The sequence below is a fragment of the Armigeres subalbatus genome, chromosome 2 (genome assembly GCF_024139115.2).
Source record: "Armigeres subalbatus isolate Guangzhou_Male chromosome 2, GZ_Asu_2, whole genome shotgun sequence".
NCBI lineage: Eukaryota > Metazoa > Arthropoda > Insecta > Diptera > Culicidae > Armigeres > Armigeres subalbatus.
Window position 1 is genome coordinate 191,346,352 of NC_085140.1, and position 26,501 is coordinate 191,372,852.

General features: G+C 38.2%; 2 protein-coding genes across 12 annotated transcripts in view; one reads left to right on the forward strand and one right to left on the reverse strand.

Annotated features, from left to right (window-relative positions):
• Window positions 1-26,501, forward strand: part of LOC134211421 (peroxisomal targeting signal 2 receptor) — a 358,938-nt gene that overhangs the window by 95,907 nt on the left and 236,530 nt on the right. For 3 of the 4 annotated variants that reach the window (XM_062688256.1, XM_062688254.1, XM_062688258.1), the window contains one exon: window positions 5,696-5,724. The exons of the other annotated variant lie outside the window; for it this stretch is intronic. The gene's annotated coding sequence lies outside the window, so the exon portion shown is untranslated. The remainder of the gene's footprint in view (window positions 1-5,695; window positions 5,725-26,501) is intronic. 4 annotated transcript variants of the gene reach the window in all.
• LOC134211418 (PDZ and LIM domain protein 3) overlaps window positions 1-26,501 on the reverse strand; it is a 122,346-nt gene that overhangs the window by 51,638 nt on the left and 44,207 nt on the right. For all 8 annotated transcript variants that reach the window (XM_062688246.1, XM_062688247.1, XM_062688251.1 and 5 more), the window contains 2 exons: window positions 7,312-7,652; window positions 7,079-7,262 (listed from right to left, as the gene is read on the reverse strand). In XM_062688246.1, coding sequence (XP_062544230.1) covers window positions 7,079-7,262; window positions 7,312-7,652 — 525 coding nt within the window. The remainder of the gene's footprint in view (window positions 1-7,078; window positions 7,263-7,311; window positions 7,653-26,501) is intronic.

Sequence of the window (26,501 nt, forward strand, 5' to 3'; positions counted from 1 at the left end):
CTTTAGTTTAACCACGACATGAAAGAGGAGACTATACACTTTTGCATGGTGGGTGTTTCAGAAGTACACAGGGGTGAAAAAATGGGGTAAGTGTAAACATCGACTCGTAAAATTGGAATTGTAGATACAATAACATTAACGTTTGTTTGAACTGCCGTTTTATGTTTCGCGAGAAGTTTATTTTTGCATCCATAAAATCAATTCTTACTTGCACACATTGTCCCTTTTTCTGGTGAATTTGATTTACAGGTGACTTTTACCTAATCACATTCAATTTGTAGTGGTTTGTACCATGAAATAAAATACACCCGATTCTGTTTTTACACGGATTTTTTTTACACGGCCTTGTAAAAAAAATCCCATACAAAATTTTTGCAAAGTTGCTCCATTTTGCATGATTCGTCGAGAAATCATAAAACTTTTTTTAGACGGATTTTCAAATTTTGAACTGAAAACTTTTTTTACACGGAACGCATCCCCCGTGTAAAAAAAGAATCGGGTGTAATAAAAAATAAAAAATACCCCTGGTATTAAATACTGCGGGGGAGGTGGATAATGTTCTGATCACGCAAATATTTTTTCCCTCCAAGGTTTTTTTTTCGATGGCTGTGAAAATATGTTCCTTATTTGTTATCATAGTGATTGGACTAATTTAAATAAGAAAACGCCTGATCAATCCACAATCTGCCATTTTCTTACGCTCCATATATAAAAAATGATTTGTATTGGAAAAATCTTATATGGGGGGTGTTGAAAACAGAAAGAAAAAAACAGATACAGTCGATTCTCGACATCTCGATGTTCTATATCTCGATATCTCTCCCTATGTCGATGGTTTCCTCAGTCCCCTCAATCTACATACATTTGGGCTTTCTACATCTCGGTAACCTCCTTATCTCGATATATCTCTATTTCGATGGGTTCTGATCATATTTTGTTCGGGATTCACTCTCCTTATGTCGATATAGTCAGATTTTTAGGCTACTAGACCATCTTTGGACAAAAACAAACACATCAACAACAGGAACGACATTTGTTTTGTTGTCGTTTTTCATAGCAACGAGCTTTTTTGGATCTAGTACCCATTTCAATTTTCCTTCCATTCCTCGATCTCTCCCTATCTCGATGGTCCCTTCAATATCGAGATGTGGAGAGGCGACTGTATATTGCTTACGTAAATAGTGTGTGGCCCCTAAATATTTTACATTTTTTTTTGTTCTTTTGTTCTTTGTTCGGGATGAACCACTGCGTCCATTTCATTGAACTTTTGTAGTATACCCGTATCATTTGTTTAGTCCATGTCTTTCTGCTCCATTTCTATTAAGAAGAAATGAAGTAGTCGTTTTTTATTTAGATATTTTCGCAAGTTTAATGTAAGGCCTCTTAAGATTAAGGTAATGCTATTTATACCCTTCGAGAAATGGCTTATACCACTCTCAAAATCGCCCCCCTCAATCAGTTTCGGCTCAATAATAAGTGGGATAATACTGATTTTGGCCATGTCACACCATCTCAATTCGTTAAATTGAATCGATTAGTTTATAACACTGTAAGTCCCATTTTTCATATATAAAAAGTTCATTTTTGGGGCGAACATATAGATTTTACGTACACTTAGTATTCGAGAAGGCAAAACCGCCCTCTTTTTTTTTTGTTGGGGCGTAGAACCACTGCGTCCATTGAGTTGAACTTTTGTGGTATAGAAACAGCCCTCTACTAGCTGTTACAAGAATTCCTTGGGGACCAATTCCGTTAATCCAATGAAATAAGTCAACAAAAGATACTCAGAGCAATTATCGTTTTGATTTCAATTATATGTAACTACCCATTGAAGGAGAAGGTATCTTGGGTTTTCCACTTACCCCATTCCACTGGGGTAGGTGGAAAACACATCTCCTAATTTTCAAATCTAAAGAAATTGCTCCTTGAATTCATACCATGTACCCAAATCAATACCATTCGAAAGCAAAGAATTATTTATTTCTCATTTTTGTTATGAGCACGCCGGATAACAACAAAACACGACACAAATTGAGCCTAAATAGCCTGTTTTGCGAATATTATTGATATAGGAGCATGTTATTAATAATGGGACAGATACCCTATTTCCATAAATTTCATGCTACCAAAATGGTATGAATTGCCATTTGGTGTAAAATTGACTGTTTTTGATACCCCATAATAAATTATTGCATTTATATCATATAAACTGGTATTACAATAAAAATGTAAACTTGAACTATCGATTTTCGTTTTCCACTTCCCCCAGTGTACCTTAAGTATTTTTATAAAATAATATTCCCCCTAGAGACTTTAGCTATGCGCCGACGATTTTTATGCGCCGCCGTCGCCATCATTTTTGACCGCGCCGTTGAAATAATTTAGGCGCCGTAGCCTGGGGGTGGTTTTGGGAATTCATCCTCCTTCCCCAATTTGTTAGAAGAAAAATTCCGTTCAAACCCTTAAGCATTTGAAAAATGTCGGTTGCGACGCTGAGAAAATACACTCAAACCTGTTTTTATGTCACTTTGGTATAATTTTTGTTCAGATTACTTGTTTTTCATTTAATTGATCTTCGAATTTCTTTAAATATGAAACAAAGCAAACCACGAAGCCAAGTTTAATTAATTAATTAAATATGTTATCGCCACATGTTTCAGGTGTTCCAAGAATTTCAGATCTCCAAGCGTAAACTAATATCTTACGGCCTATATATCAATACTCCTAACGATTCGTGAATCAAATTGGGCATACAAACAACATGTGTTCCATTACAGGAGTTTCGTCCAGAGTGGGACGCACGAAAAACATATTTTTTATTTCCGATTTCAAATGTATTATTGAAGCCAATTGAGGTAAAGATTTCTCCATAAATTGATTAACGGCAAATGTTCTAACTGACATGATATGTACTAAAGATCAATCGAATGAATTCGTTTGCTGCTATCAATTGAATAGATCGGTGCTACTCAATTGACATCTCTGTATTCAATTGAAATCTACGTGGTCTATTTCCTTCAGGTCAAAAAGCTCAATTGACATTGAGATTTCACGGCACTGACATTGACTATCTGGAAAGATTACAAACTGTACCCAGCTGCTTCAAGGTATTTTTTATTGGTCATAAAGTATAGTGCGTCTCCATTATTGTGTAAATCCATACCGGTTACCGTCGACCAAACTCGCCTAAATGTAGGCACCCTTGGTGTATAACAAATAGAAAGCTTTCATTTGCACTATATTTGAGCGGACTGCTTAACCCTACATTACCAAACAGGTATTTTTCCTGATGTGTAATGTGGTGTAATGTGGAAAATATGTTTGAGAAGCACCCAGAGTTTTTATATTTAAGTTAGTCGAATTTCCGGTAGGGAATAATGCATTCATGCCTGCCACTAGGTAAACAATGCACAAACATTAAATGGATGGTTAAAAATTGATAAATATTGGAGATTGATCCCGTGAAAACAGGTTCTGGTATTCTGATATATCCTTTATGCTTTGTTCTTACTATACTGTCCATAAAAGCATAACTTTCCCATATAGATAGGAAATAAAGCAAAGATGGATCAGTTATGCTTGCAGCGGCAGTATAGTAGTTTCAAATTTAGAGCGTTTATAATAATGCACCAGTGCTCAATAAGTTCGGAAAATCTTGAATCCAACTTCACAATGTAATTTCCACATAGTTAGATTCACTACAAATTTCAAACCACGAACTGCAGAAACTTTGTAAATACATTCAAGCAGCGAAAACGGCGTTCGCGCGCAAGATGGCGGAAAAAAGCCACCACCCCATTCTTTTGCCGCAACCACCGTACCTTGGTACCGACATCGTCGTAACTAGAAACTCAACAAATTTAATAAATCTTAACTTTGGAACAGCGCCGCAAGTGGATTTCTCGTAAGATTTCCCCATCTCGACGGATGCTTCAGTAGAGCTCATATTTGAAACCCGCTGCGCGAGATGTTAGTGTTGGTTGGTGGGTGGTGAGGGTTGTTACCAGAAAAACGAGCGATGGCAGGCTTCCTCCTCTGGAAAGTGGGAAGAAGCGGTTGAGGCATCTTTCGTGCGCGTCGGTGTGGGTAGAAGTCGTTCCCTTGTAGAAATAATATATTCGAATATAATTAGTTTTCACCCTGCGGTGCGGGCTATAGATTAACGCAAGAGAAGATGGAGACAGAAGTGGGTCTTTCCGCTTGGAAAGTTTAGCTTCTTCGTGGGATGTGTATTGTTCCTTGTTTCCGAAACGTTAATCCTGGCACAGCGGAAAGCGTAGGATGGTTCGTAAGGATTCTTTTCCTACGGTGTCTTCATGCAAAGTTATATCAAGTTATAGTTACCAAAATGTTAGTTATTTTTGCCAACATTCTATAAACTTGAATTTCGCGAATGTTTTTAATGTTTTGTTGTAGCCCTAGTTTGGAGGCTACACTTGCATTTTCATATTTTTGGCTACTCTAGTCAGTGCAAACTGTTAATACTTTGAAGATGGTACTTGTCTCCACTCTACGTGGCATCTGTTGATGTTGCTGAAAAAGCTCACATTTGGAGTTTTAGTGCTCTGTGTGCTTTTTAGCTTGAGCCTTCGAAACGATAATTTTCCTATACGAGCGTGAGACTATAATTTATTCAAACATAAATTTACATCTTATTGAAGCTCGAGTTATCTGCAATTTCAACGTTCTCTCGATTCTCTAAGATAATTTGATTGTTCGGAAACTGGATCCCTAGAAACCCCGATGCAACAAATTTATATCAGCATTCATCATTCGCGTGTATTTTATGATAATGAAGATACTCGAATCTTCACCACTTAACGTTACTCCCTGTGTACATTGAGGCTTCTCAACCATCGGCACTGAAGCGAAAATTCGCTCGCTCACTGTGGTGGTAAACAGCACAAAGCTTCTTCTACGTGTGTATCTTCTTCCACTATCCAAACTCGTGCAGGATGGCGGCTCGTCATCAGCACGCGCGCATCCTCTCGAGTCCCTATCACAATTACGTTCAAATTCCCACCCAGCCTGGATGATTAAGATTGCTTGTCTTCAAATAGGGACTGGGAAGAAGATAAAAAGGATATTCTATCCCCTCCCGATCCCCGTATCGTTCTCATGTTCTTTTTTGTTGTGACTTCTAGATGATTTATCTTATTCCCTGGCAAAGTTTCCTCATGCTTTAGTCGTTCTAGAGCGGTGCGGAGTCTTCTCCCTAGCTATGGATTTGTTATAGCATCCCAGTTTCTTGGTACGTGTCTTTTGGCGTGTGCTCAGCCTTGCGCCGGAGCAGGAGAAGATGCATAATTAGAAAAAGGGAAGAACCCGTGGTAAGAAATTTAATTTATTCATGAAAGCATCTTTACTGGCACTGTGGCGCCCTGGAGGAGATTTACGTATTTTGAATTCTTTGTTCCTTCGAAAGCATTTTAGTCGGAGCTACTATTTGCTGGGTTTTTGATGCTCCACGTTTTGTGAAATATGTAGAAACAATTCAAAACAATTTTGAGTTTCTATCTCACTGAGTTATCAGTTTGTAAAGAAAAATATTTAAAAAAACATTCATTCATCGATTGCAAATAGATTGACTGGCACCTTTTTCGTCATAAATGCGAAATTAGTACCTTTTGCTTCAGAAACTTTAAACGCCTTTTCATTACCATTTTTTTAATACACCATTTTATTTTTGTTCTAGGTTTTACCAAATGTCATAATAACTGCAAGGTAAGTGCAAATATGTTGTTGATAGCAAGCAAATAATCGAATATACTCGCTTGTTCGCTTAGAAATTTAAAATTTTAATTGTTCCAATTTACACTTTAAACCAAACTGCCTTTTTTGTTGTACTCTGTGCTGAAAATATAATATGCCTGTACTGCCAAGAATCGCATATTTGTCCCATATGAATAGGAAACCCAGCAAAGATGGGATAGATTTGTGATTCACGGCAGTGTATATGTTGTAAATGCGTAACTCACTTTTTTGGCTAAGACTAAGTCATCGATTTGATCGCAACGGATTGCATTCGACGGAGAATCCTGTCCCATTGTTTCCTATTGAAAGTTGGCCGGATCGGAAAATACTAATTTCAAAACCACAATACATAAAACTTTTTTGGCACTTATGCTCATCCGATTTGTTTGCCACAAATTGTGTTCGGCGAGAAATTTTATAATGCATATAAACAAATATGAAAAATAAGACTTATTTACTTATTAGTGTTATTTTAGACTTTTCTTACACTTTTACTAACCCTTTTGAACGAACGAGAAAGACACCACCACAGCTAGGTGGATTAATCAGGGTTTTGTTCATGATAAAAGATTTATAAAAAAAACCTCACTATCTTCTCTGCAGGCAAGTTATTACAAGAGGCTGCTTATAATTGTTAGATCGTGCCATTTAGTTCATAATGTATTCCTTCAATAGTAAAAATCAACAAAGCCGCTGGTGGCATAAATACAGTTTACAGTAGACATTGCTTCATTTGGAAAAATGACTAAGTGTAAACTTTTCGCTTTGCATGTCTATTCAATAATTTTGTCAAACTGGCAAATTCTAAAGATGTGTAGGTTGTCAAGTGAAAAGCCGACGGTTCTCGAATTATTTTGATCCCTTTTTATGTTTCCTTATTTTCATGATCCGCATGCAATATTTGAGGTCGAACGCAGTGATTTTGTTTTCGATGATGTTCGTTGAAAAATTATCTGAAGTAGCATCCAAATCAGATTTTCATTAAAATAAAACCTTGTTCACTTGCTCACGCTTCCACCGTCGTTGGTATTCAAGAACCAAAATCTTCTAAAACACACTGATATTAAAACACACACAGTCATTAATCGATCGACTGATTTTTTTTTTCGTATGCCGTTTCGTACGTATAATGAAACAAGTGCCTTAGTATCCAATTGTATGCACACAGAACGGAACCAATTGTCGAAATGATCAAATTTCCAGAGTGTCATTTGATGATGGAAACTGAATTTCAAACCAGCACTTTTCACATAAATGCATGTGTAATAGAGGTCACTAAAAATGTATGATTTGCGACCATGTATTTTCTCGGTGTTCACCCTACCTGATTCGTTAGAGCCTCGCTGGCTTCATCGTAGCCAGAAACCATTGGAGGGTATGGCGTCTTTGGCAGCTGATAGGCACCACTAGCATCCAGATTGGGGAAGACCGTATGTGGCAGGGTCTCAACTGGATGCTCCAAAGCAACGGCGTAAGCCTGTGGCCCATGTGGAAGTGGCGACGCAACTCTACAACGGAAAAAAAGTTTTGACTAATTTGGCAAGCGAATTGTCTTACCTCGGCAACAAGTTGGACGGATCCGGCGGTGGGAAGTTTTGGTGCTGCTGAGGCTTCTGTTGCTGTTGTGGCACGGGGCTGAATGGCTGAGGAGCATACGCTGGTGGAACGGGGCTCAGCGCTGGACTATACGCCGGAGTTCCATACCCGTTCGGTTGGTGAGCACTCTGGTGCAGAGCGACTTTGTCATCGCGTCGAATTGTAATTTTGATTTGGTTTTCGGCATTGCGGAAAAGAGTTTGTGCATCGTTGTGAGTCAGATCGCGTGCATCGTACTGATCGATTTTGGTAATGATATCGCCACGCAGCAGTTCCTTCTGTGCGGGGCTGTTCACTTGAACCTAAAAGTAAATAAGGAAAACGAAAAACGGCGTGCGTCTTAGTACCTAAAATAGTTTCTTCGTGGGAAAAGGGGTGTTGGCGATGGGTCAGCTCAGTGTCGTAGGTAAGCAAAATGTTTTTCACAACCTGTTCCGGTTTACCCCTTCGGAAGTAAACGTGTTTTATCAGTTTGTGTGTCGAAATGAAGAGGGTTTTTAAGAAATATTTTCGATTAGAAACGAGTTATTCTATTATGGGACATGCTTTCCTCGCTTCTCACGATCAACATTTCAGCTGATTGAAGAGTCCGTTAGTTAGCTAGTTTTTTTTTCAAAACCCGTAGGAAATTGAACAAATCGTAACCTACAATATAGAACGATAAAATTACTCGAACGGTTTTGGTGCTTTTTCCGTTTTTAAAAACAAGCTGGACAGCGTAACAGAAATTAACAATCTCGACCCAATTTGTTGTGGGTTTCATAAGGCTGCTTTTCACAACAATCAGCAGTGCTGTGGCTTTAATTCTTGATCCACCAGCGAAGCAGGTAAGGCAATGCTTATTTGTCCTTCCTGTTTAACTGAACTGAACAGCCGTTCCAGGAGCAAACCCGATTAACACAGCTTGCTGATTCACTGAAACAATTACACAAGTTCTTCACAGTTCACAGGACAATTGAACCAGAAAATCATTAATTTTGCTGGCTAGTCAACTCGATCATTTCAATCAATTCTCGTTTCCTCGTCGACAGCCAAGAAAATTAGAATTTTCAACAGCATTGGGCCAGTTCTTCAAAATTGCGAACCTATCTGTATTGATGTTTCTGATCCATCATCAATGTTTCTTTATTTTTGTATAAAAAAAAATAGCAGAATTCCAGGATTTTTCATTAGGGGTGAGTGGGAAAAAATAGCCCTTCAAAAATAAATCTTAAAAGAATGATTTTTCTAATGTGACTAGAAGCAGAAAATAAACAATTATAAACATACAATTTCTTCTTCCTTCTAATTCATCTACAGTTTTCGTTTCAACAGATACGTACTTCCTTCTCTACTTGAAATGTATTTATTGTTTCCGTATCAAAAAGAAATACGTATCTGTTGATTCAAAATTTGACCCGTGATGACGCTATTTTCATACACATTTTTTAACCTTGATTTGGTCTACCTCCACTTTTAGCGCATTTGATCAAATTTTATCACGCAAAAATTGTTAAACGTTCAAACGCGATTTCATTGTAATGTGAGCTAGGATAAATTGTAGTCTTTCTTTCTATTCATGTGGTAGTTCGCAGTGCCTTTACGGCTAGAAGGCTAGATATTGCTATCGATACTAGGTAGACACTATTCGCAGAACCATTTTCAACAGGCTCAAAGTAAGTGTCTTAAAGTGTTAGCACGTTTTTCGCAAACAAAAATAAGAATGAACGGATTCGGGGAAAATGATTGTTGGTCAATTTCTTTGAAGAAGCACCAATTACGGTGGGTACTGATACTGATGATGCCTTTTCACTGGTTATACACAGTGCCCCTTAACCTGTTTTTCTCGCGATAAGTTGCATTCGACGGAAAATCCTGTCCCATTATTTCCTATTGATAATTGCAGGGTTGTTACGACTACGCGGATTTCGCGATTTTCGCGGATTTGGCGCTGATTTACATAACGATTTTAGGGTTTCGCGCGGATTTGGCGCGGATTTAGTTTTAGGTGGAAATTTAATAAATAAAATGCGAAATCTACGGAAGTTTATTTGAAAATTAGTTTGATGCCTATCTACACACTCAGTTTTTATTTCTGCAGCTCGGCAAAATCCGCACAGCCGTGTAAAAAACTAATATCTCGTCAAAAATGAGGTTTGTTAGCTGAGTTTCGGCAAATTATTTGCTGATTTTCAGCATCTTTGACAGATATCTCGGCGAACAACATGTTTACTGGGGCTCGGCTGTGCGAATCTCGGTAAAAGTTGAACAAATTGCTGAGATCCCGGTAAAAAAAATAAGTGTGTAGATGGGCTTTATTTTCATTAGCAAAGAACAAATTTACGTTTCAAGGTTATTAACATTATTTTTCGGATATGTCCAATTCCTTATTTAATGGCATGCATTACACTCTCAAGCATTGTTTAAACAAATATTATGATGAGAGATACGCCACTTGTTGTCATTTTTAATCCATTCTAAAACACGACGCACACAAACCATGTCTATTGAAGGACATGAACACCCATTTGCATCTTGTCAATTTCTTTGTAATTCCAAAATATTTGTCAGTTTCTAATTGGTTGTTTCTTTTACGATGAACCACTCAGCATGATATATTATATCATTTTTCAAAAGTCGTCAGGAATTCTTTCATAATATTGGAACATTTTATATTTCCTTTATAACATTCATCTAGAACAAATAAGGGTTTATACAACAATTGAAAACATAAAAATGTTCTGTGATTTAATGCAGATGCCTCATTTTAATAAGTTCTTCCGAAGAAAGTCGATCAAAAATTAGAAAATGATTCTCAAAAGTTATTTCTGGCGGGTTTTTTATGATATTTTTGGCTAACTCCGATTTTACAGGATTACCAACAGAAAACGAAGAAACTTCCTAAAGAAGTTTCCACAAGAACCCTATGATGACGTAAAGAGCATTTCTGCAGCATTAAAAACCCGAAAAAACATTTTTGGAGGAATTTCCTGGAGCGGTGATCGCAGGAATGATTATAGAAAATCGAAAAGAATGCCGCCTTGAATTTACAAAAGAGTTATAGCGATGGTGATCAGTGGGAGAAATTTCTTTAATAAGTGCTCAAAAATAGAACCGGGAGTTTTTCCGCAGGAAGTCACCAATCAATTTCTGCAAGAATTTCTAAAGCGATATCCGTAGGAATTCATGAAGGGATTTCTGCAAGTAAGCTCTGAAGATTTTCCGCAGGTTATTTGTGGAGAATTTAGTTGAACTCACGACAAAATTTCCAAATGAGTTACAAAATAATTTCCCAGGGGAATTTTTGTAAGAATACTCGGAGGAATTCCCACAGATAATTTGGAGCGACTTCTGCACTTCAGCAGATTCAAGGGCAGTTGGATTTCTGCAAACATTTCCATGAAAATTTCCGGGAGAATTTCAGGAGGATGACCCGCAGAAATTTCTGGGATGAATCTGCGCATGAAAGATGAATTTCTACAGGAGTTCTCGGAGTTTTTAAATTAAATTCCAGTAAGAATGGCCAAAAAAATTCTGCATTAACATTTAGAAAAGCTTGTTACAAGAATTGAAGGAGAAATAACGGACTAATTTGTGTTCGAGTTTACGCAAATTATTCTGCCGTATTTAAAAGGAAATTTCTTCTGATTTTTTAAGGAATTTAGGCTTGATTCTGACTTAAAAATCAAGGGAGCATGAGTAACTATGTTAGATTTTGTATTATTTGTTTCTTGATATGAATTCAAATATTTGTTTTACAGAAGTGATTGTAATCGACTGATTTGTGTGCAACGGAATGGGTTTTTTCGGGTTACCGTCAGATCGACGAATTCCGACAAAGAATTTTGTAATCAAGCCCTGAAGAAGGTGTAAATCCAACACCGAAACGTCGGCGATGATTAAATAGACAGCTTCCCTCCAAAGACTGCAAGCCGAAAAAAACCCATTCCGTTTTACAGAAGTTTTGTTTAAAAAACGGAGCTTCATTTTCTAATTCCTTACTATCTACGCAAGTTTGTCTTGTGATCAATAACTACAACCAAGCTGCAAAATTAATTACTTCAAAATAAATTGTGGTTTTGGCAGATTTTTTAATATTTGCCACGTTTATCTCTAATTAATTGTGATCAAATCTGGCCTTAACATTCATTTGTATATCAACGTACCTTGCGCCGAATTTTTATAAAGTTCTATCAACAAAAAAAACCTTGACAATAACGGAACAAAACATGCCAAAGCCATCATCTAATCCAAAAAGCGGTGCTTATGCAAATAGTTTTGACTGGTTAGTTCTTGTTCTCTTAGATTCAGTACTTCTAGTGGTGAATAAGACCATTTAGAAGGGCTGTAATCAGTGTTGGTAGAATCATGCTCAAATCTCACTCACCGAAGCCTCATGCGCGAGCTGACTCGCATTTGCTTAGAATTTTGATCTGAATCTTCATCTTTTTTTTATCTTTATTTGGCGGATTTGGCGCGGGATGAATTTCATGTAGCGCGGAAATGGCGCGGATTTGATTTTAGTCGGCGCGGATTTGGCGCGGAAAATATTTCAGGATCTCTGTAACAACCCTGTAATTGGCCAAACCGAACTTTTAGCTCAAAAGCCATGACTATATTTCTAATTTCAAAACTTAACCAGAAATAGTCACTTTTTTGGCACTTATGCTAGGCTGACCAAATTATTTCGGTAAAAAAAATGGACAAACGCGCTTACAAAACGGGACATGTCAAAATACCCTGCGATAAAATTCCAGAGCTGTGGAAATATCAAAAATTTGAAAAAAGAAACATTAATTAGCGCATAGGAATAAATGTCAAATCTAATCGAAATTTATTTTTATGACGCTAAAAGTAGCCTCACACCTCGGGAATCTTATCCATTGATTTTGTTGCCATGTGCTCCCAAAAAGTGGGACTCATGCAATTTCGTCGCGAAAAGTGCAAAAATTCTGGCCAATTTATGGTCTGGTTTACAGCTCAGACACTCGGAGATTTCCGCCGGATTGTATTTTAAATTAGCTCGATTTTCTAATTTTTCCTAACAGAATCCCATAAATCCCGTCCACAAACATGGGAGCGAAATTTGCAGACAAGCTCCTGATGTGTAAACTAGCCTTAAAGTACGTGAGGACATTAAATCTAACCTTCAATCTGACCAAATTTTCCTTCGGATTGAAACTGCCTTGAACTTAATTTTGTTCAGCTGATTTATAAATTATTTTTTTCAAAGAATAATCGAAAATTAACCTAATCTGAAAATTAGAATGGCTGTTCCTGCGCTTCAGACCTGATTTTCATGAAATACTTGACTACCATGTTACAAATTCCGATCAATCAACTGAAGAAAATGACTACTGAAGAAAATTTTAACTGCTCCGAAATAAGCATAAAAATCATTGAAATGAAACTGTATGCAAAAATCCCTCGAAGAAGTTCCTGTTAATGACAACTGTTTAAAACCTCAAGAAAAGTCAATCAATGGAAAATGCAAAACGGCATAGATAGCATTCTTTTTAAAGTAACACTAATAACTTAACATCTAACACTTTTTTGATGGGTTTCATCCACTTTCTTTGTTGAGAGATGAGCCAGCCGAGGGCTGCAAATTTCTCTAATAAAGACACAAAAAATCACTTTCTATGTATTTGATTTTAGATTCCTGCCTAAAATATTGAAGTTGTTTGAATAATATTTTGGAGATCCTTGGAAGAATCAATGAAAAACGGGCCAAATTGAGAATTTTTTAGATTACGACGGGACAGCACAATAAGGTCTAAAAAACATGGCTCTCCAGTTAAATACGGTACGTATGGTTACACTCGTCAACTCAGATTTTTTTAAAATTACATTTTAAATCGATCAGTCCGGAGGTTACACCGGGGTAACATTGATCAGTTTTACCATTTTCAAGAAATGAATTTATTTTTTTCTGTTATTAACCTTCTGTCTGTGCTCAAAAAAACTTACGTTGTCTGTGCTCTGGGGTCAAATTGACCCCAAATTGAAATTGCTATAACTTTTTTTATTGTTTGGCCGATTTTGGATTTTTGGGGCTGTTTCGAAAGATAATTTAATCATCTTTTAGTAACCAAAGATTGACTATTGTTGGGCGAGTACATCGCGGGGAGGGGTTTTAGTGAACAAGGGTACAGTGATTTTTCATGCTTGTTTTACTTATATCCGAAAATTCTACCCATTTTGAACTGCACCTTTTTTAAAAAGGTTATGCAGGAAGGCGTGTGCTTCGGCATGAGGCGTTGATAAGTTTAGAACTTGGCCGCCAGGTGGTTGTATATTTGAATTCATTATTTTAGACTACTCAAGATATTCCGATATATAGAATTCTCCTTAGTGTAAATATTCTTATCGTACAAATTTAAAATTTGTTAAAATGGCGTCTTGATCGAAAGTCGTCTAGTGGGAATGGACTGTCTAGTGATGGAAGTAATAATTGGGAATTTTACAAATAGGCGGCAAATTGGCTAATCTTTGGTCACGCATGTAGACCCAAAGGCCTTTGTTCCAGGGTTTTCTTGAATGACCTAAAACATATTCTGTGAACACATTCTATTATTTGCAGCATCGCTGGAGCAGGTTGAATGCAAAGAAAACTTTTGATGAACTCTACCACAACATTCATGATTGCCAAAAATTTGTGCGATAAGAATATTTACACTGAGGAGAATTCCATATATCGGAATTACTTGAGTAGTCTAAAATAACGAATTCAAATATACCGCCACCTAGCGACCAAGCTCTAAACTAATCAATGCCTCATGTCAAAGGACATGCCTTCCTGCATAACCTTTTTGAAAAGGAGCAGTTCAAAATGGGTAGGATTTTCAGATATAAGTAAAATAAGCATGAAAAATCACTGTTTTTGTACCCTTTTTTACGAAAACCCCTCCCCGCGATGTACCCGCCCAACAATAGTCAATCTTTGGTAACGACCTGAAAGATGATTAAATTATCTTTTGAAACAGGCCCAGAAACCCAAAATTGGCCAAAAATTAAAAAAGTTATAGCAATTTCAATTTGGGGTCAATTTGACCCCAGAGCACAGACAACGTAAGTTTTTTGAAAAAAAGTACACTGTAGCGCAAATTTTCAAGATTTTTCAAGCGAATTTGAACCTAGGAGACAGATCTCGGCGAGTTTTACCAAACTACCAGAAATTAGGAGAATCGGTTGAAAACTAAAAAAATGGCAGCCACTCAAAGTGGCCTGGGGTCATATTGACCCCAGAGCACAGACAAAAGGTTAAAAGTACTTCGCTCTTCGTATTACCCCTTCCAAAGCGATGTTGAAAAGCAGACACGAAAAACCATCATCTCGCTGTAACCCTTTGCGCGTTTCGAAGGGACTCGAGAATGCCCCTGAAACTCGAACTACGCACATCACCCGATCCATCGTCGCCTTGATCAACCGTATCAGTTTATCCGGAAATTTATTTTCGTGCATTAGCTGCCATAGCTGGTCTCGATCGATTGTATCATATGCGGCTTTGAAGTCGATGAATAGATGATGTGTGGGCACGTTGTATTCGCGGCATTTCTGCAGTACTTGGCGAATGGCGAACACCTGGTCCGTGGTGAAGCGTTCGCCCATAAAACCCGCCTGGTACTGCCCCACGAACTTCCTTGCAATTGGTGCTACTTAGTCGACGGCATAAAAATTGGGAGGGTACCTTGTAGGCGGCGTTCAGCAAAGTGATTGCGCGGTAGTTGCTACAATCCAGCTTATCGCCTTTTTTGTAGATGGGACACACGACACCTTCCATCCACTCATGCGGCAAAACTTCCTCCTCCCGAATCTTGGTAATGACCAGTGCAGCGCTCTAGCCAGTGCCTAACCACCGTGTTTAAATAGCTCTCCTGGTAGTTGATCAATCCCAGGTTCTTCAGCCGGCCAATCTCCTCCTGGATTTCCTGGAGATCCGGATCCGGTAAAATTATGTCCTACCTGCGTTCTCCCAGGTCCATCACCATACCGCCATCTTCATCTGCCACATCGTCATTCAGGTGTTATTCGTAGTGCTGCCGCCACCTTTGGATCACCTCACGTTCGTTCGTAAGAAGGTTCCCGTTTATGTCCTTACACATATCAGGATATGGCACGTGGCCGGTTAAACTTTTCATAGAACTTTCATGTGTTATTAGCGCGATACAGTTGCTCTGTCTCTTCACGGTCTCGATCTTCCTGCTGGCGCTTTTTTCCTCCGGAAAATCAAGTTTTGTATGTTCCGCGCCCGTTTATATCGTGCCTCGCCTTCGTGCGGTGTTGCAGCAATCTCGCCCATGCTGCATTCTTCTCTTCCACTAACTGCTCACATTCGCCGTCATATCAGTCGTTTCTCAGATTCGGGGCACCGTGCCAAATGGAGCGGTTGCGGTGCTACCAATGGCGGATCAAATATCTCTCCAGCCATCTTCAAGAGACGCTGCGCCTAGCTGCTTTTCTGTGCCACTTCCAGCTGCTGCGCGTATCCGCGGGCTAGTCTACCGTCTTGTAGCTGCCCAATGTTAAGCCGCGGCGTCCGATTTCGACGCGTGTTGTACACCGTCGAAAGTTTTGAGCGCAGGCATACTGCAACGAGGTAGTGGTCGGATTCAATATTCGCACCGCGGTAAGTGCGGACGTTCGTGATGTCGGAGAAGAATTTACCGTCGATTAGAACGTGGTCGATTTGGTTTTCCGTTTCTTGGTTAGGTGATCTCCATGTGGCCTTGTGGGTATTTTTGCGGGGAATGTAGCACCACCATTCTGCGGAAGGCTGCGAAGTTTATGCATCGTTGGCCATTATCATTCGATACGTTGTGCAGACTATCCGGTCCGATGACCGGTCTATACATTTCCTCCCTTCCTACCTGTGCGTTCATGTCGCCGATGACGATTTTGACGTCCCGCAGTGGGCAACCATGCATATTATGTCTGCTCCAGCTGTGCGTAGAACGCTTCTTTCTCGTCGTCGGGTCTCCCTTCGTGTGTGCAGTGCACGTTGATAATGCTATAGTTGAAGAAACGGCCTTTTGTTCTCAGCTTGCACATCCTTGCGTTGATTGGCTGGCACCCAATCACACGTTGGCGCATCTTATCCAGCACTATGAAGCCGGTTCCCAGCTCGTTGGTGGTGCCACAGCTTTGGTAGAAGGTAGCCGCTCAATGTCCGCTTCTCCACACTTTCTGTCCTATCCAGCAAATCTCCTGCAGTAATGATGTAATTCATCGTAGATCATCCTGTCGCAACCTGCGAAACCTAGCGACTTGCAGTTCCATGTTCCAAGCTTCCAATCGTGATCCTTTATTCGTCGCCTACGTCTTTGCCGATTATATCGAGTCGTATTATCTCCTATATTGCTCATAATTATTGGTTTTCCTGTCTCGTCGCAGCGCCATCGTGTCAGGTCTGTTTTGTGTCCCACCTGACACCAGGACTTGGGCTTGTGCGCTTTGAGCGGCACACGGTCGCTTTGGTTGGGCCTACTTGCGGATACATGCAGCTTATTATAGGAATTGACCAGGGCCCACTGTCAAACCCCACCACATCCTAGGCAAGCCCTACAACTCGCAGATGGCCTGGGGAGAGATCGTCAATCCCTTGGACATAGTCCTTACTGCCCGCTGCACAAAATATCAAGAACAAATAGGGAATTTTGCCAAACCAAGCGGCTTTTTGACTGACTAGTGATACTTTGTGCGTAAAAGCAAATCGAAAATCATTTCTTATCAATTCCAACATAAGGGAAGTATGGTCAATATGCGCGCCCCCTAAGCAAATCTACAAATTTTATGATGATTTCATGCAATACAATGTAATTCCGAAGTGTTTATCAATAAACTAACATCTTCTTTTTCTTCAGTGGCTCTACATTTCAACTGGAACTTGGCCTGCTTTTCAACTTAGTATTCTATTAGGATTTTTTCGGTTATAAAGCTTTTCTATGTCCGCCATTGCATGAGTATGTATCTTGTGTGGCAAGTGCAATGGCCGTCGAGAAAGTTTCCAACCCGAAAAAATCCTAGATCGGATCGAGAATCGAAGTCGCCATCTCCGGATTAACAATCCTATGCCTTTGCTCGCAAGCCCAATGGAGATCCCCAATAATCTAATACATCAGTCATTATATGGTCCAAGAATTTTCAAGAAAAAACCTGATTAATCTATCTAGCGATGTTTTTAGCGTGTTTTGCTCATAAAAAATAATGTTTTGGCCATGACTTTTGACCCCATAGCCCGATCTGGCCAATTTGTTTACACATACACACATACAGACATCACCTCAGTTCGTCGAGCTGAGTCCATTGGAATACAATATTATGGGTCTCCGGGCCTCCCATAACATTTCATTTCTGGAGTGATCATACAACCTTTCGGTACTACTTTGGTGTACGAGAAAAGAAACAAGAAAACGACTTTAATCCAAAATTGTGAGTTTCCTTTTAAAATGAACGATGCTGGCCAATATGCTACCCATGATCGCATATTTGTAACACTCGTATTTTTGTGCATTTTGTAGAAAGCCTGTGCTCAGAAAGCTCAATTTACTGCATCTAATCCCACACCCATAAAATAGGCTTTACTATCTGTGGTAAGCTGAAAATGATTAAGTTTGTGGGGAGGATTGACAAACGATTTACAAATCAACCAAAATGCAAATGTTACTAATATGCGACCATGGGTGCCAAAAAAGATAATCTAAAAAAGAAAATGTTTTTGTATCTGAAGAAAAAAAATGATTGACGTAAACGCCGAAATTGCATAGGAAAAAACCAGAAAAACAATGATTTTTTTAAAATTTAAATGCAGATTTTTTGACTAGGGGGTGAGTTCTAGTAGTGCACCCCGTGCGTATAATGGACCCCAAATCCCAAATCCAATCCCAATAAAATCGTAAATTAAACGCTGGAGTCGACTATTTTCTGCAAACTTCCATCGGGTGAAGTTGCTTCATGTAACAGGACAGCAGTTCCATACATTTGTTATGGACAGGGAAGCAGAAATTTAGTTATATTAACTAATTTGTAAATGTAAATATGCTAAAGGGTCCATCACTAGCACACAAGGGGGGGGGGGGGCTCATTATAGGCACAAGGAACATGTGGGAATGGAACATGTAAATCAAATTAGGGGACCATAATACGTATATGAACAAATTCGACGTTGCGTATTATGGACCCGGGGTGGCCATAATAGGCATGCTAGCTACATAATTTTAAAATGCTTTCTTTATTGGTAAAAATAAATGTTTTGGCTAGTTTTATGTACGAAACACGATGCTGATACCTGTTGCTTGTCATCTGGTGCAGCAGAACTACAATTTGTCAAGAGGCTCGCTCTAGCGGAGCGACTGAAGTAAATTTTAGTCGTTAAGGGGTCCACTACTAGCACTCACTCCCTATTTTCCGTATAAAGGCGTGCAAATTAGCGAGATGGATCAACTAGGTCCGAGCTCATTGACAGACAAAAGAAAAAAAGGCGTCCGAATGTTTATTGTCTTCAGCCGCTCACTATTCTGAGACAAAATTTGGGTTATTAACCAAGAAAAGGTGGTGGCGCCTTTTACCCAACCGGCGCATTTTATACATACACTGGATTCTGTTTTTACTCGATTTACATTTTCTCAATTTTGCACTCATGTTGGACGCGTATTAAATAAAATATGTGATTTTTCTTTGGATTATTTAGGATTTTTAGAAACTTTGGTGACAAATTGAAGTCACACGATCAAAATAACGTGCGAGGAAAAATTGTAAAAACAAAATCCTGTGTATTTTCCCTACCTACGTTTGTTGTAGGATATCCTCAGCTTTGGGGTTAAGGTATATCCGATACGATTTGTGATCAATTTAATTTGCACAACGAAAGCTTCCGTGATTTATTGTTGGAGCTTGTTGCGATTTGACAGAACCCCGGCCAATTGATCCCAATTTTTTTAATAACAGAATTTATGGAGGCCTAAGAAACTGTTCATAGCGTGACCAACATTTTCAGAAGCATAATTGAATATCATATTTTTTCGTCTTGCAAAATGCTGAAGTTTGATATCCATTTTACCATAATTAGCGATGAAATAATTAAATAATTAATATTGAGAATATAGCGGAAGTAAATAGAAACTTGAAGTATAACCTTGCATAATTTGCGATTTTTTCCCGTACCTCATGAATTGATATCTATAGATATATATACCTTCTAAAGAAAGTTGTCGGGAAAATATATACTTAAATGCCAATGACATTTTACAACACTGATTACAATTACTTTCACAATCCACAAGATTCCATCGTTCAAAATAGTTTTATCTGACATAGTGATATCAATAAATTTGTATGTCAATGGCGTTTGTGCCGAATGAAACTAGCTTCGAATTGTAAGTCCTTGTCATTAACTGTCAACCATTTACTATAACCATTCAATTTATAAAATTAATTACCGATAGCACTTTTCGGCCATCGTGCCAACCGTTATTCTGCGCTCTGGTGTGACAACGTCCCATGGTGGCGATGGTGCCCGCCCGACAGCATTTAATCGCATCCGATACAAGGTTAGACGTTCTTACATATTTTCACGGATTGCCGGAGACATACAACAGCGTCAGTGTGTGATGATGATGCGATCTAGTTAAATTCACAAGGTCACTAATTCGGTAGCCACGACTTTGAACGGATGCCACGACTTGTGAGAGTCATCTATCAAGAATTGACTAATGAATCGTTCGGGCCATGAAGTAGAATCTATCACCCTGAGGCTAATGAAAGTGACAGCGACGTGTGTCTGTCTAATTTGAGGAAGGAAGAAACACATCAAATTAATGGCATTTTTTTTTCGGAAAAAAAACTTCCAATATCGATCGTTAACTGTTTATTGCACTAAGTAAACAGAGAGAATACATCCAACTCGAATGCGAATGAGTGACCATCACTCAAACTCCCCCTATATCGCTACGGCAGGAGGGCCCTGTTGATGCCGAGTAATGACGACGCTGATGATGATGGGCTAGCTGCAAGTGCAAAATTCGGTGCCGGCGAAAAATCTTTATTTTTTTTTCGTGCCCGCTAACGATACCAAAATAAAACCAGTGTGGTTTCATTTTCATGCTCACACGGGCGTCCACTCACGAGAAAATAAAACGAAACAACCATCGCCGTCCCATCACATAGCCAGAAGATAAAAAAAAGTCTGTATGTTTTGAAGATGTTTTGTTTTTTTCATTCCATCATTCTCAGAATGTCTCTAGGATTAATATTTTCGAGCTGAATATCATCACATTTTGCAATAAGCCGCTGAAGAAAAAAAAAATGCCAGGTTTGACAAACAGGCTATTTTGTTTCGTGTTGACGGTCCCTGACGTAGATTTTGTTCGTTTATGTCATTTGGCTATCAACGCCATTTCTATTTTGCACGTTGTTTGGTTGTATAACAAAAAAGAATGTTGGATGCTTATGTTGGACGCTAACCCATCAGACTGTTGACGCTTTTTCGGAGAAGTCGTTCACCAAATCGTCGGTCGTTCAGCAAAGTGAAATTCAATTGACTCTCAACGACTCTAAAAAAAATAATCTTATCTCCCCATTCGATATAGCTGGATTCGTTTTTCATGTTTCTAGAACGATTATACCTATGTTTTGCAAATGGTGACGGAAACAATATTTTCATGATTAAAATGAATCAAAGTTTGATTAGATCTCTTAGGGATTATTCACTCTCTTTACAAAATAATTACTTTTTCTCTTATCTTCACTCTTGAGGAAATGCCGTTTGGCCGAAAGTCAATAAGACGGTAAGTCATTTGGTCGAAAGCTGTTTGTACGTTAGTTGAGCGAAAGTACGTTAGTTGAGCCAACAAATTATTAGGCCGAAAGTCGTTTGCCGATAATATCATTTGGCCGAAAATATCGTTCGGCCGAACTGCCCATTTGTCTGAAAATGTCGTTTAGTGTAACAGATCATTTGAAAGATATGGTCGTTTGGCAAAAGGGCCAATTCAGCCGAAACTGTCGTTATATCCATTATGAGCGATTCTAGCGTGCTAAAAATGATGACAAAAATCTGCCACATTTTATTTTTGACCAAATCATTTCTCATTTCCACTTATTATTTTTCTTCTCAAATCCATTTCCTTACTTCTTGCTTCTCATTTCTCACTTTTCACTGCTACAAGTAAGAAGTGAGGAATAGTAAATAAGGACTGGTCTCACTTTTTACTAATCACATCTAACTAACAATGAGAAGTGAGAAGAAAAGTGAGAAAAGTTCAAAATAAGAAGTGATTTGATTAATAGTAAAATGGAATTTTCGGCCATATGACTTGTTTTGTCAAACAACATTTTCGACCAAATAATCCGTTTTGTTAAACGACAATTTCGGCTAAATGCCCATTTCGACCAAACGACGGTTGACCACGGTTAAAGGACCTTATTCTTTTCCTTCTTCTTCTTCTTCTTCTTATTCTTCTTCTTCTTCTTCTTCTTCATATTGGCATTACATTCGCACCACTAAGACATTGTCAAACTACATTTTCGGCCTATAATGATATTTTCATACAAATTAAGTTTAAGTTATTATTTGATATTCAATGATACTGGGGTCTCCAGTAGCCTTGCGAGCAAAGTGTGTATCCTTTGTACTTGCTCCACAAGATACATACTCATGCAATGGCGGGTATAGAAAAGCTTTCAATTAATAACTGATGAAATGCTAACAGAATACTAAGTTGAAAAGCTGGCCAAGTTCCAGTTGGAATGTAGAGCCATAGAAGAAGAAGATTCAATGAAAATAATGACTTTGTGCAAAAAATATAATTAACATAGTAGATATTGACATTTGTCTTTGTCTGAAATAGTTTAACAATTGAACATCGCGCTCATTCTGTATATGTTTTACATTTACATTTACTGATCCATATCCAATCAGAAATCGACAGCGTAAAGTCGAATATGAATATGCTTAAATGTTTGCTAACAAAGAAAATATGTAAAATATGCGAATCATAAAAAAAAAAAAACAGATCACTTCCCTTTGTCATTGCAAATTCAACGCTTCTAATTCGTTTCTTTGAGTTCAGCAAAGCGTTCAGCATCGCAAGCCAAATAGGCTAAACACAGACTCCATGTATATTTCATTTAAACTAATTCCCTTATCTAATTTTCACTGAGTTCTATCTTATAAATTCGGAAAAGTTTATTGCCGCCCCCGGTATAGTAAAAGTCTGCTCAATTTCCAAAGAATATTAGCACTTGCTTGGTCCCTGCCTTCCACAAACACAGATAAGAACCACGACCAGGGCTTTCTTCAAAACTATACCCGTGGTACAACCCCTTGACAGAGTTTGTCGAGTACCTAAAAGTGCCTCCATTCGTTGCCGGTTCCATTTTATAATTTATTTTATGTCGAGCGACTTTCTCTGACTTTTTAGTAATCGAGATAAAAGAAATTTGCACTGCCAAAGCGTCAGACACCGACCGGACGGCACCGGAGGACGCAATCGAAGAAGCAGTTTTACCATCCAGGAGCTTCGCCTACGAAGGAGAAACTTTTCTTGCATATAAATTACCGAAAAAGATGTCACACCCAACCCAAACCGTCGTCGGGCGTAGTTCAAAAGAAGATCTCCGACCACCTACAACGTTTCGGGAAAACATTTTTAATTAATGCGACAACCTTAATTAGATTTTCATTTATATTAAATTTTGGAGATAATTTATTATTACAGACAACGGTCCCGTCTTGTTGCCGAGAAGGAGGACTCGTAGACAAGCAAAGGGTTGATCCTGGTATCACCTTTGAACCAGCTCTTTCACGTTTAGCAAATCTCGTTTCGCAGCTTGCCAAAGCATACAGAAAACCGGTGTATAGCCTAAATACGAGGCGCACCCTCGTCTCTTCTGATACAGTAATTTTCTTTTCTTAAGATTCAGAGCCATTCCTGGAGAAGAGCGACCACAATATAGGTTGAAAAGAAAACTACAGAGGGTCCCCCGGTTTTCCTTGGTGTTGTTCGGGATCGAATGAACGCAATTTCTTATCAAAGTTCTGTCTCCTTCTCTGTTCAAAGAACATCAAATTTACTTTCACAAAAGTGTAGGGAAAATGGGGTTATCTCGATATCGACGATATCGATGAAACTACATTCGGTAGGATAAATGGTAACATGAGTACATTTTCATTTTGAAATTGTAACATAGATTGCATGTTTCTAGAAATTTTGAGCTAATTAATTGTTTTATGAAGTCATGATACCATGTCAAAAAGTATACGAATTAGATTTCCGGTTATGATTAATTATTGTTGATTCTCTCACGCAAAATGTAAATAAAAAACTTTATGGAATATGAAAATCACGGTCTAGCCTTTAGAAATGCTCGAAGCAACCCACTTTCCTCTATGTAAAACTTTGCGAAAACTCTTTCCGTTTATTACCGATTTCTTCTTGTTCCTCTAGGAAACGTTATTTAAATATTTGGAAATCGCTTTCCTTAAAACTATCCTTGTGCAAGCAATTCTCGTTCCAGTCATAAAAGCTCTTCAATCTTCATTTCCTAGGAAAGGATCGGCGTGGGATGTGGAAGAAGCGACGCATGCCCGCCCGTAATTATCATCATCAGAAAAGACCCTCGTAAAACCGGGTAAGAAATGCTTGGTAATAATAACTGCGAAGAGACTGTGCGGTTTGCATTGGAAAAATATCCGAGATGCTGAGATTTTGGCCCAGACCGGATTGGGATGATGCGAAACTTCTTCGGGAACGATTCCTTCGTGGGTCGTTTCGGGTATGCTTGTGTCGCTAAATTTTCATTTCTTCACGCCACACGGTTGGTATGAGTTGCACGCAAACCACTCCCTTCGATTTTTTCGATGCCACCATCCCGTCCTACACGGAGTATCGTTTGATGGGACCAGGGGTGGGGTTTCGTTGTATTAGCATATTTTCTATACGTAGGATAATTATGTTTCGCGTAAATGTATGCGTGTCACGTGACGCGTCCCGTTACAGGATATGGACTGTGGGTTCGGGATGGATAGGTAAGTAAGGTAGCGGGGTGATATTCACCAAAATGGAAAATATAAATCCTATGAATAAAACTACTGATTCGTGAATTCGGAATCATTTTTTCATCAGACAGGATAATCAATTCAAGCTTTAATATTACCACCAACTATTCATGGTATATTTCAATAGTTATAGAACATTGCCGTCTATCATCTTATCTATGAAATGAATTAATCGACTGCAGTTGTGCCGAATAGTGCTGAAAAATGTCATCGTCGCAACCCGAAATATTATTAGTGACGAGTTACTGTGTCTTATGCTAAAAAAAAACTAATATTTTTCCTTTGCCAAGCCTATAGGATCACTTAAAAAACAAACTTTTGATAGTAGGTTCGGAGACACATAGTGAGCTACTATACATTAATCGACTCAGTTCGAGCTCATGTGATGTTTGTATGTGTGTTTATGTGAGTGTATGTGTACAAATTCGTAGATTCATTTTTTTGTACTTAGCGTCATCTAATTTACTCGCACCAACAAGTTGAATTAAATACAACAACAACAAATTTTGACATTTGGCTTCGTTGTTTGCTATTGAATATCAACCAATTGAACGCGATGTTCCAGAATAATTGAAAGATGTTTATTTTTCCTAGAAGGGTTCACTTTTGCTATATATGTTTAGGAATGCTGGTTCAGTTGAGAGCACCCTATCTTCGTAGGAAGTTTTTCAGAATTTTCACAAGAATGGATTCCGGAGTTCAATGCGACTTTGTTCAAAATTTCCATGAGAAATTCCTTGCAACACTTTTTTGGAAATTTCACAAAAAATAGTTGAATTTATCCACTAAAAGTTCTTTGGAACTTTATTGTAAAATTCTTCAAAACTTCCATTAGAAATTCTTCGGAAGTTCCACCGATTGTTTTTCCTGACTTGTCATCGATTTTTAGGATTTTTCAGTAGATTTTTTTTGTAAATAAGGTACAGTGGGTAAATGGGGTAAGTGAAAAAATCACATAATTAAATAATGAAGCATCTAATTAATCCATTTCACTTCACAATTATACATGACAATTCAAATCATTGCGTTGGATGTGTAAAAAATGAAATAATGAATCATTTCAACAAACGAGAGTAAAACATTTTTAACCTGCCAAGTTTATCTTTTGCACAAATTGTTTTACTTGTGAATAAATACGAATATTTTTTATGTTCATTTTTAAAACACGTTGAAATTTGTGCATTGATAAGTTGTTTTTCTCCATAGTTTTGAATTTCAGCAACGAAAATATTAATATAAACTACAAAAAATTAAAAAAATTAAAAATGCATGACTTTGTCTGATGTTTGCCAAGTAAAAATTTCCCGACACTGAACGCATCTCTCTATTTTTTCAAACACAAATAACTTCTTTTGAGCGTAAATGAACAAATGATACAAATTTAAACTCATTCAAAGGCTTTTGGTCATTAAAGTAATGCTAAATCAAGAACCGAAAGTGTCAATGTATTGGATGCTCCATGTTGGTATTTATGGAACTTAAATACAAGAATCACCGCTATGAAATTTTCCGTAGTTCCAACAGGTAAAATTTCATGATTTTGAAAAGAAATTTATGAAAATATTCCTGGAGAAGTTTCCGTTTCGCAGAAAATTGTCATGGTATTTCCATAGGAATTTCCGCGGGATGGAGTTTTTTTATTGGAATTTTTATGAGATTTTTTCGCAGTATTTTTGTGGGAACTTCTTTGAAATGTTCGTAAGAAATTCTTAGAAATATTCGCGGAATTTTTCGGATATTGTACAAAAAACAGGGTTTGCAGAAATCGCTCTCGATAGATAACGAACAACGATAAAAGAGAGGCAAAAACCTCTTTGAATCATAGAAAGCAATGAAAACAAAACTATCGCACTTGTATACAAGTTGAAAAAAAACTGATTAGGCGGCCCCCATCGAGGGGGTTTGATAAAACACGTTTTTCTCGCTCATTTTATGTTGGGTTATGTTCTCGCACAGCTGTGTAAAACAAGTGTAAATGACGAGACGAGCCAGCCTCGGCTGAAAGTCTCGATAATAAAGACAAAAAAAAGTGTAAATGCATCATCAGAACCCGCAAATGGGGCTTATTAAAAGAAATTTATCATGGGTTGTAGCCCCCCGAATCAATTCATTATCG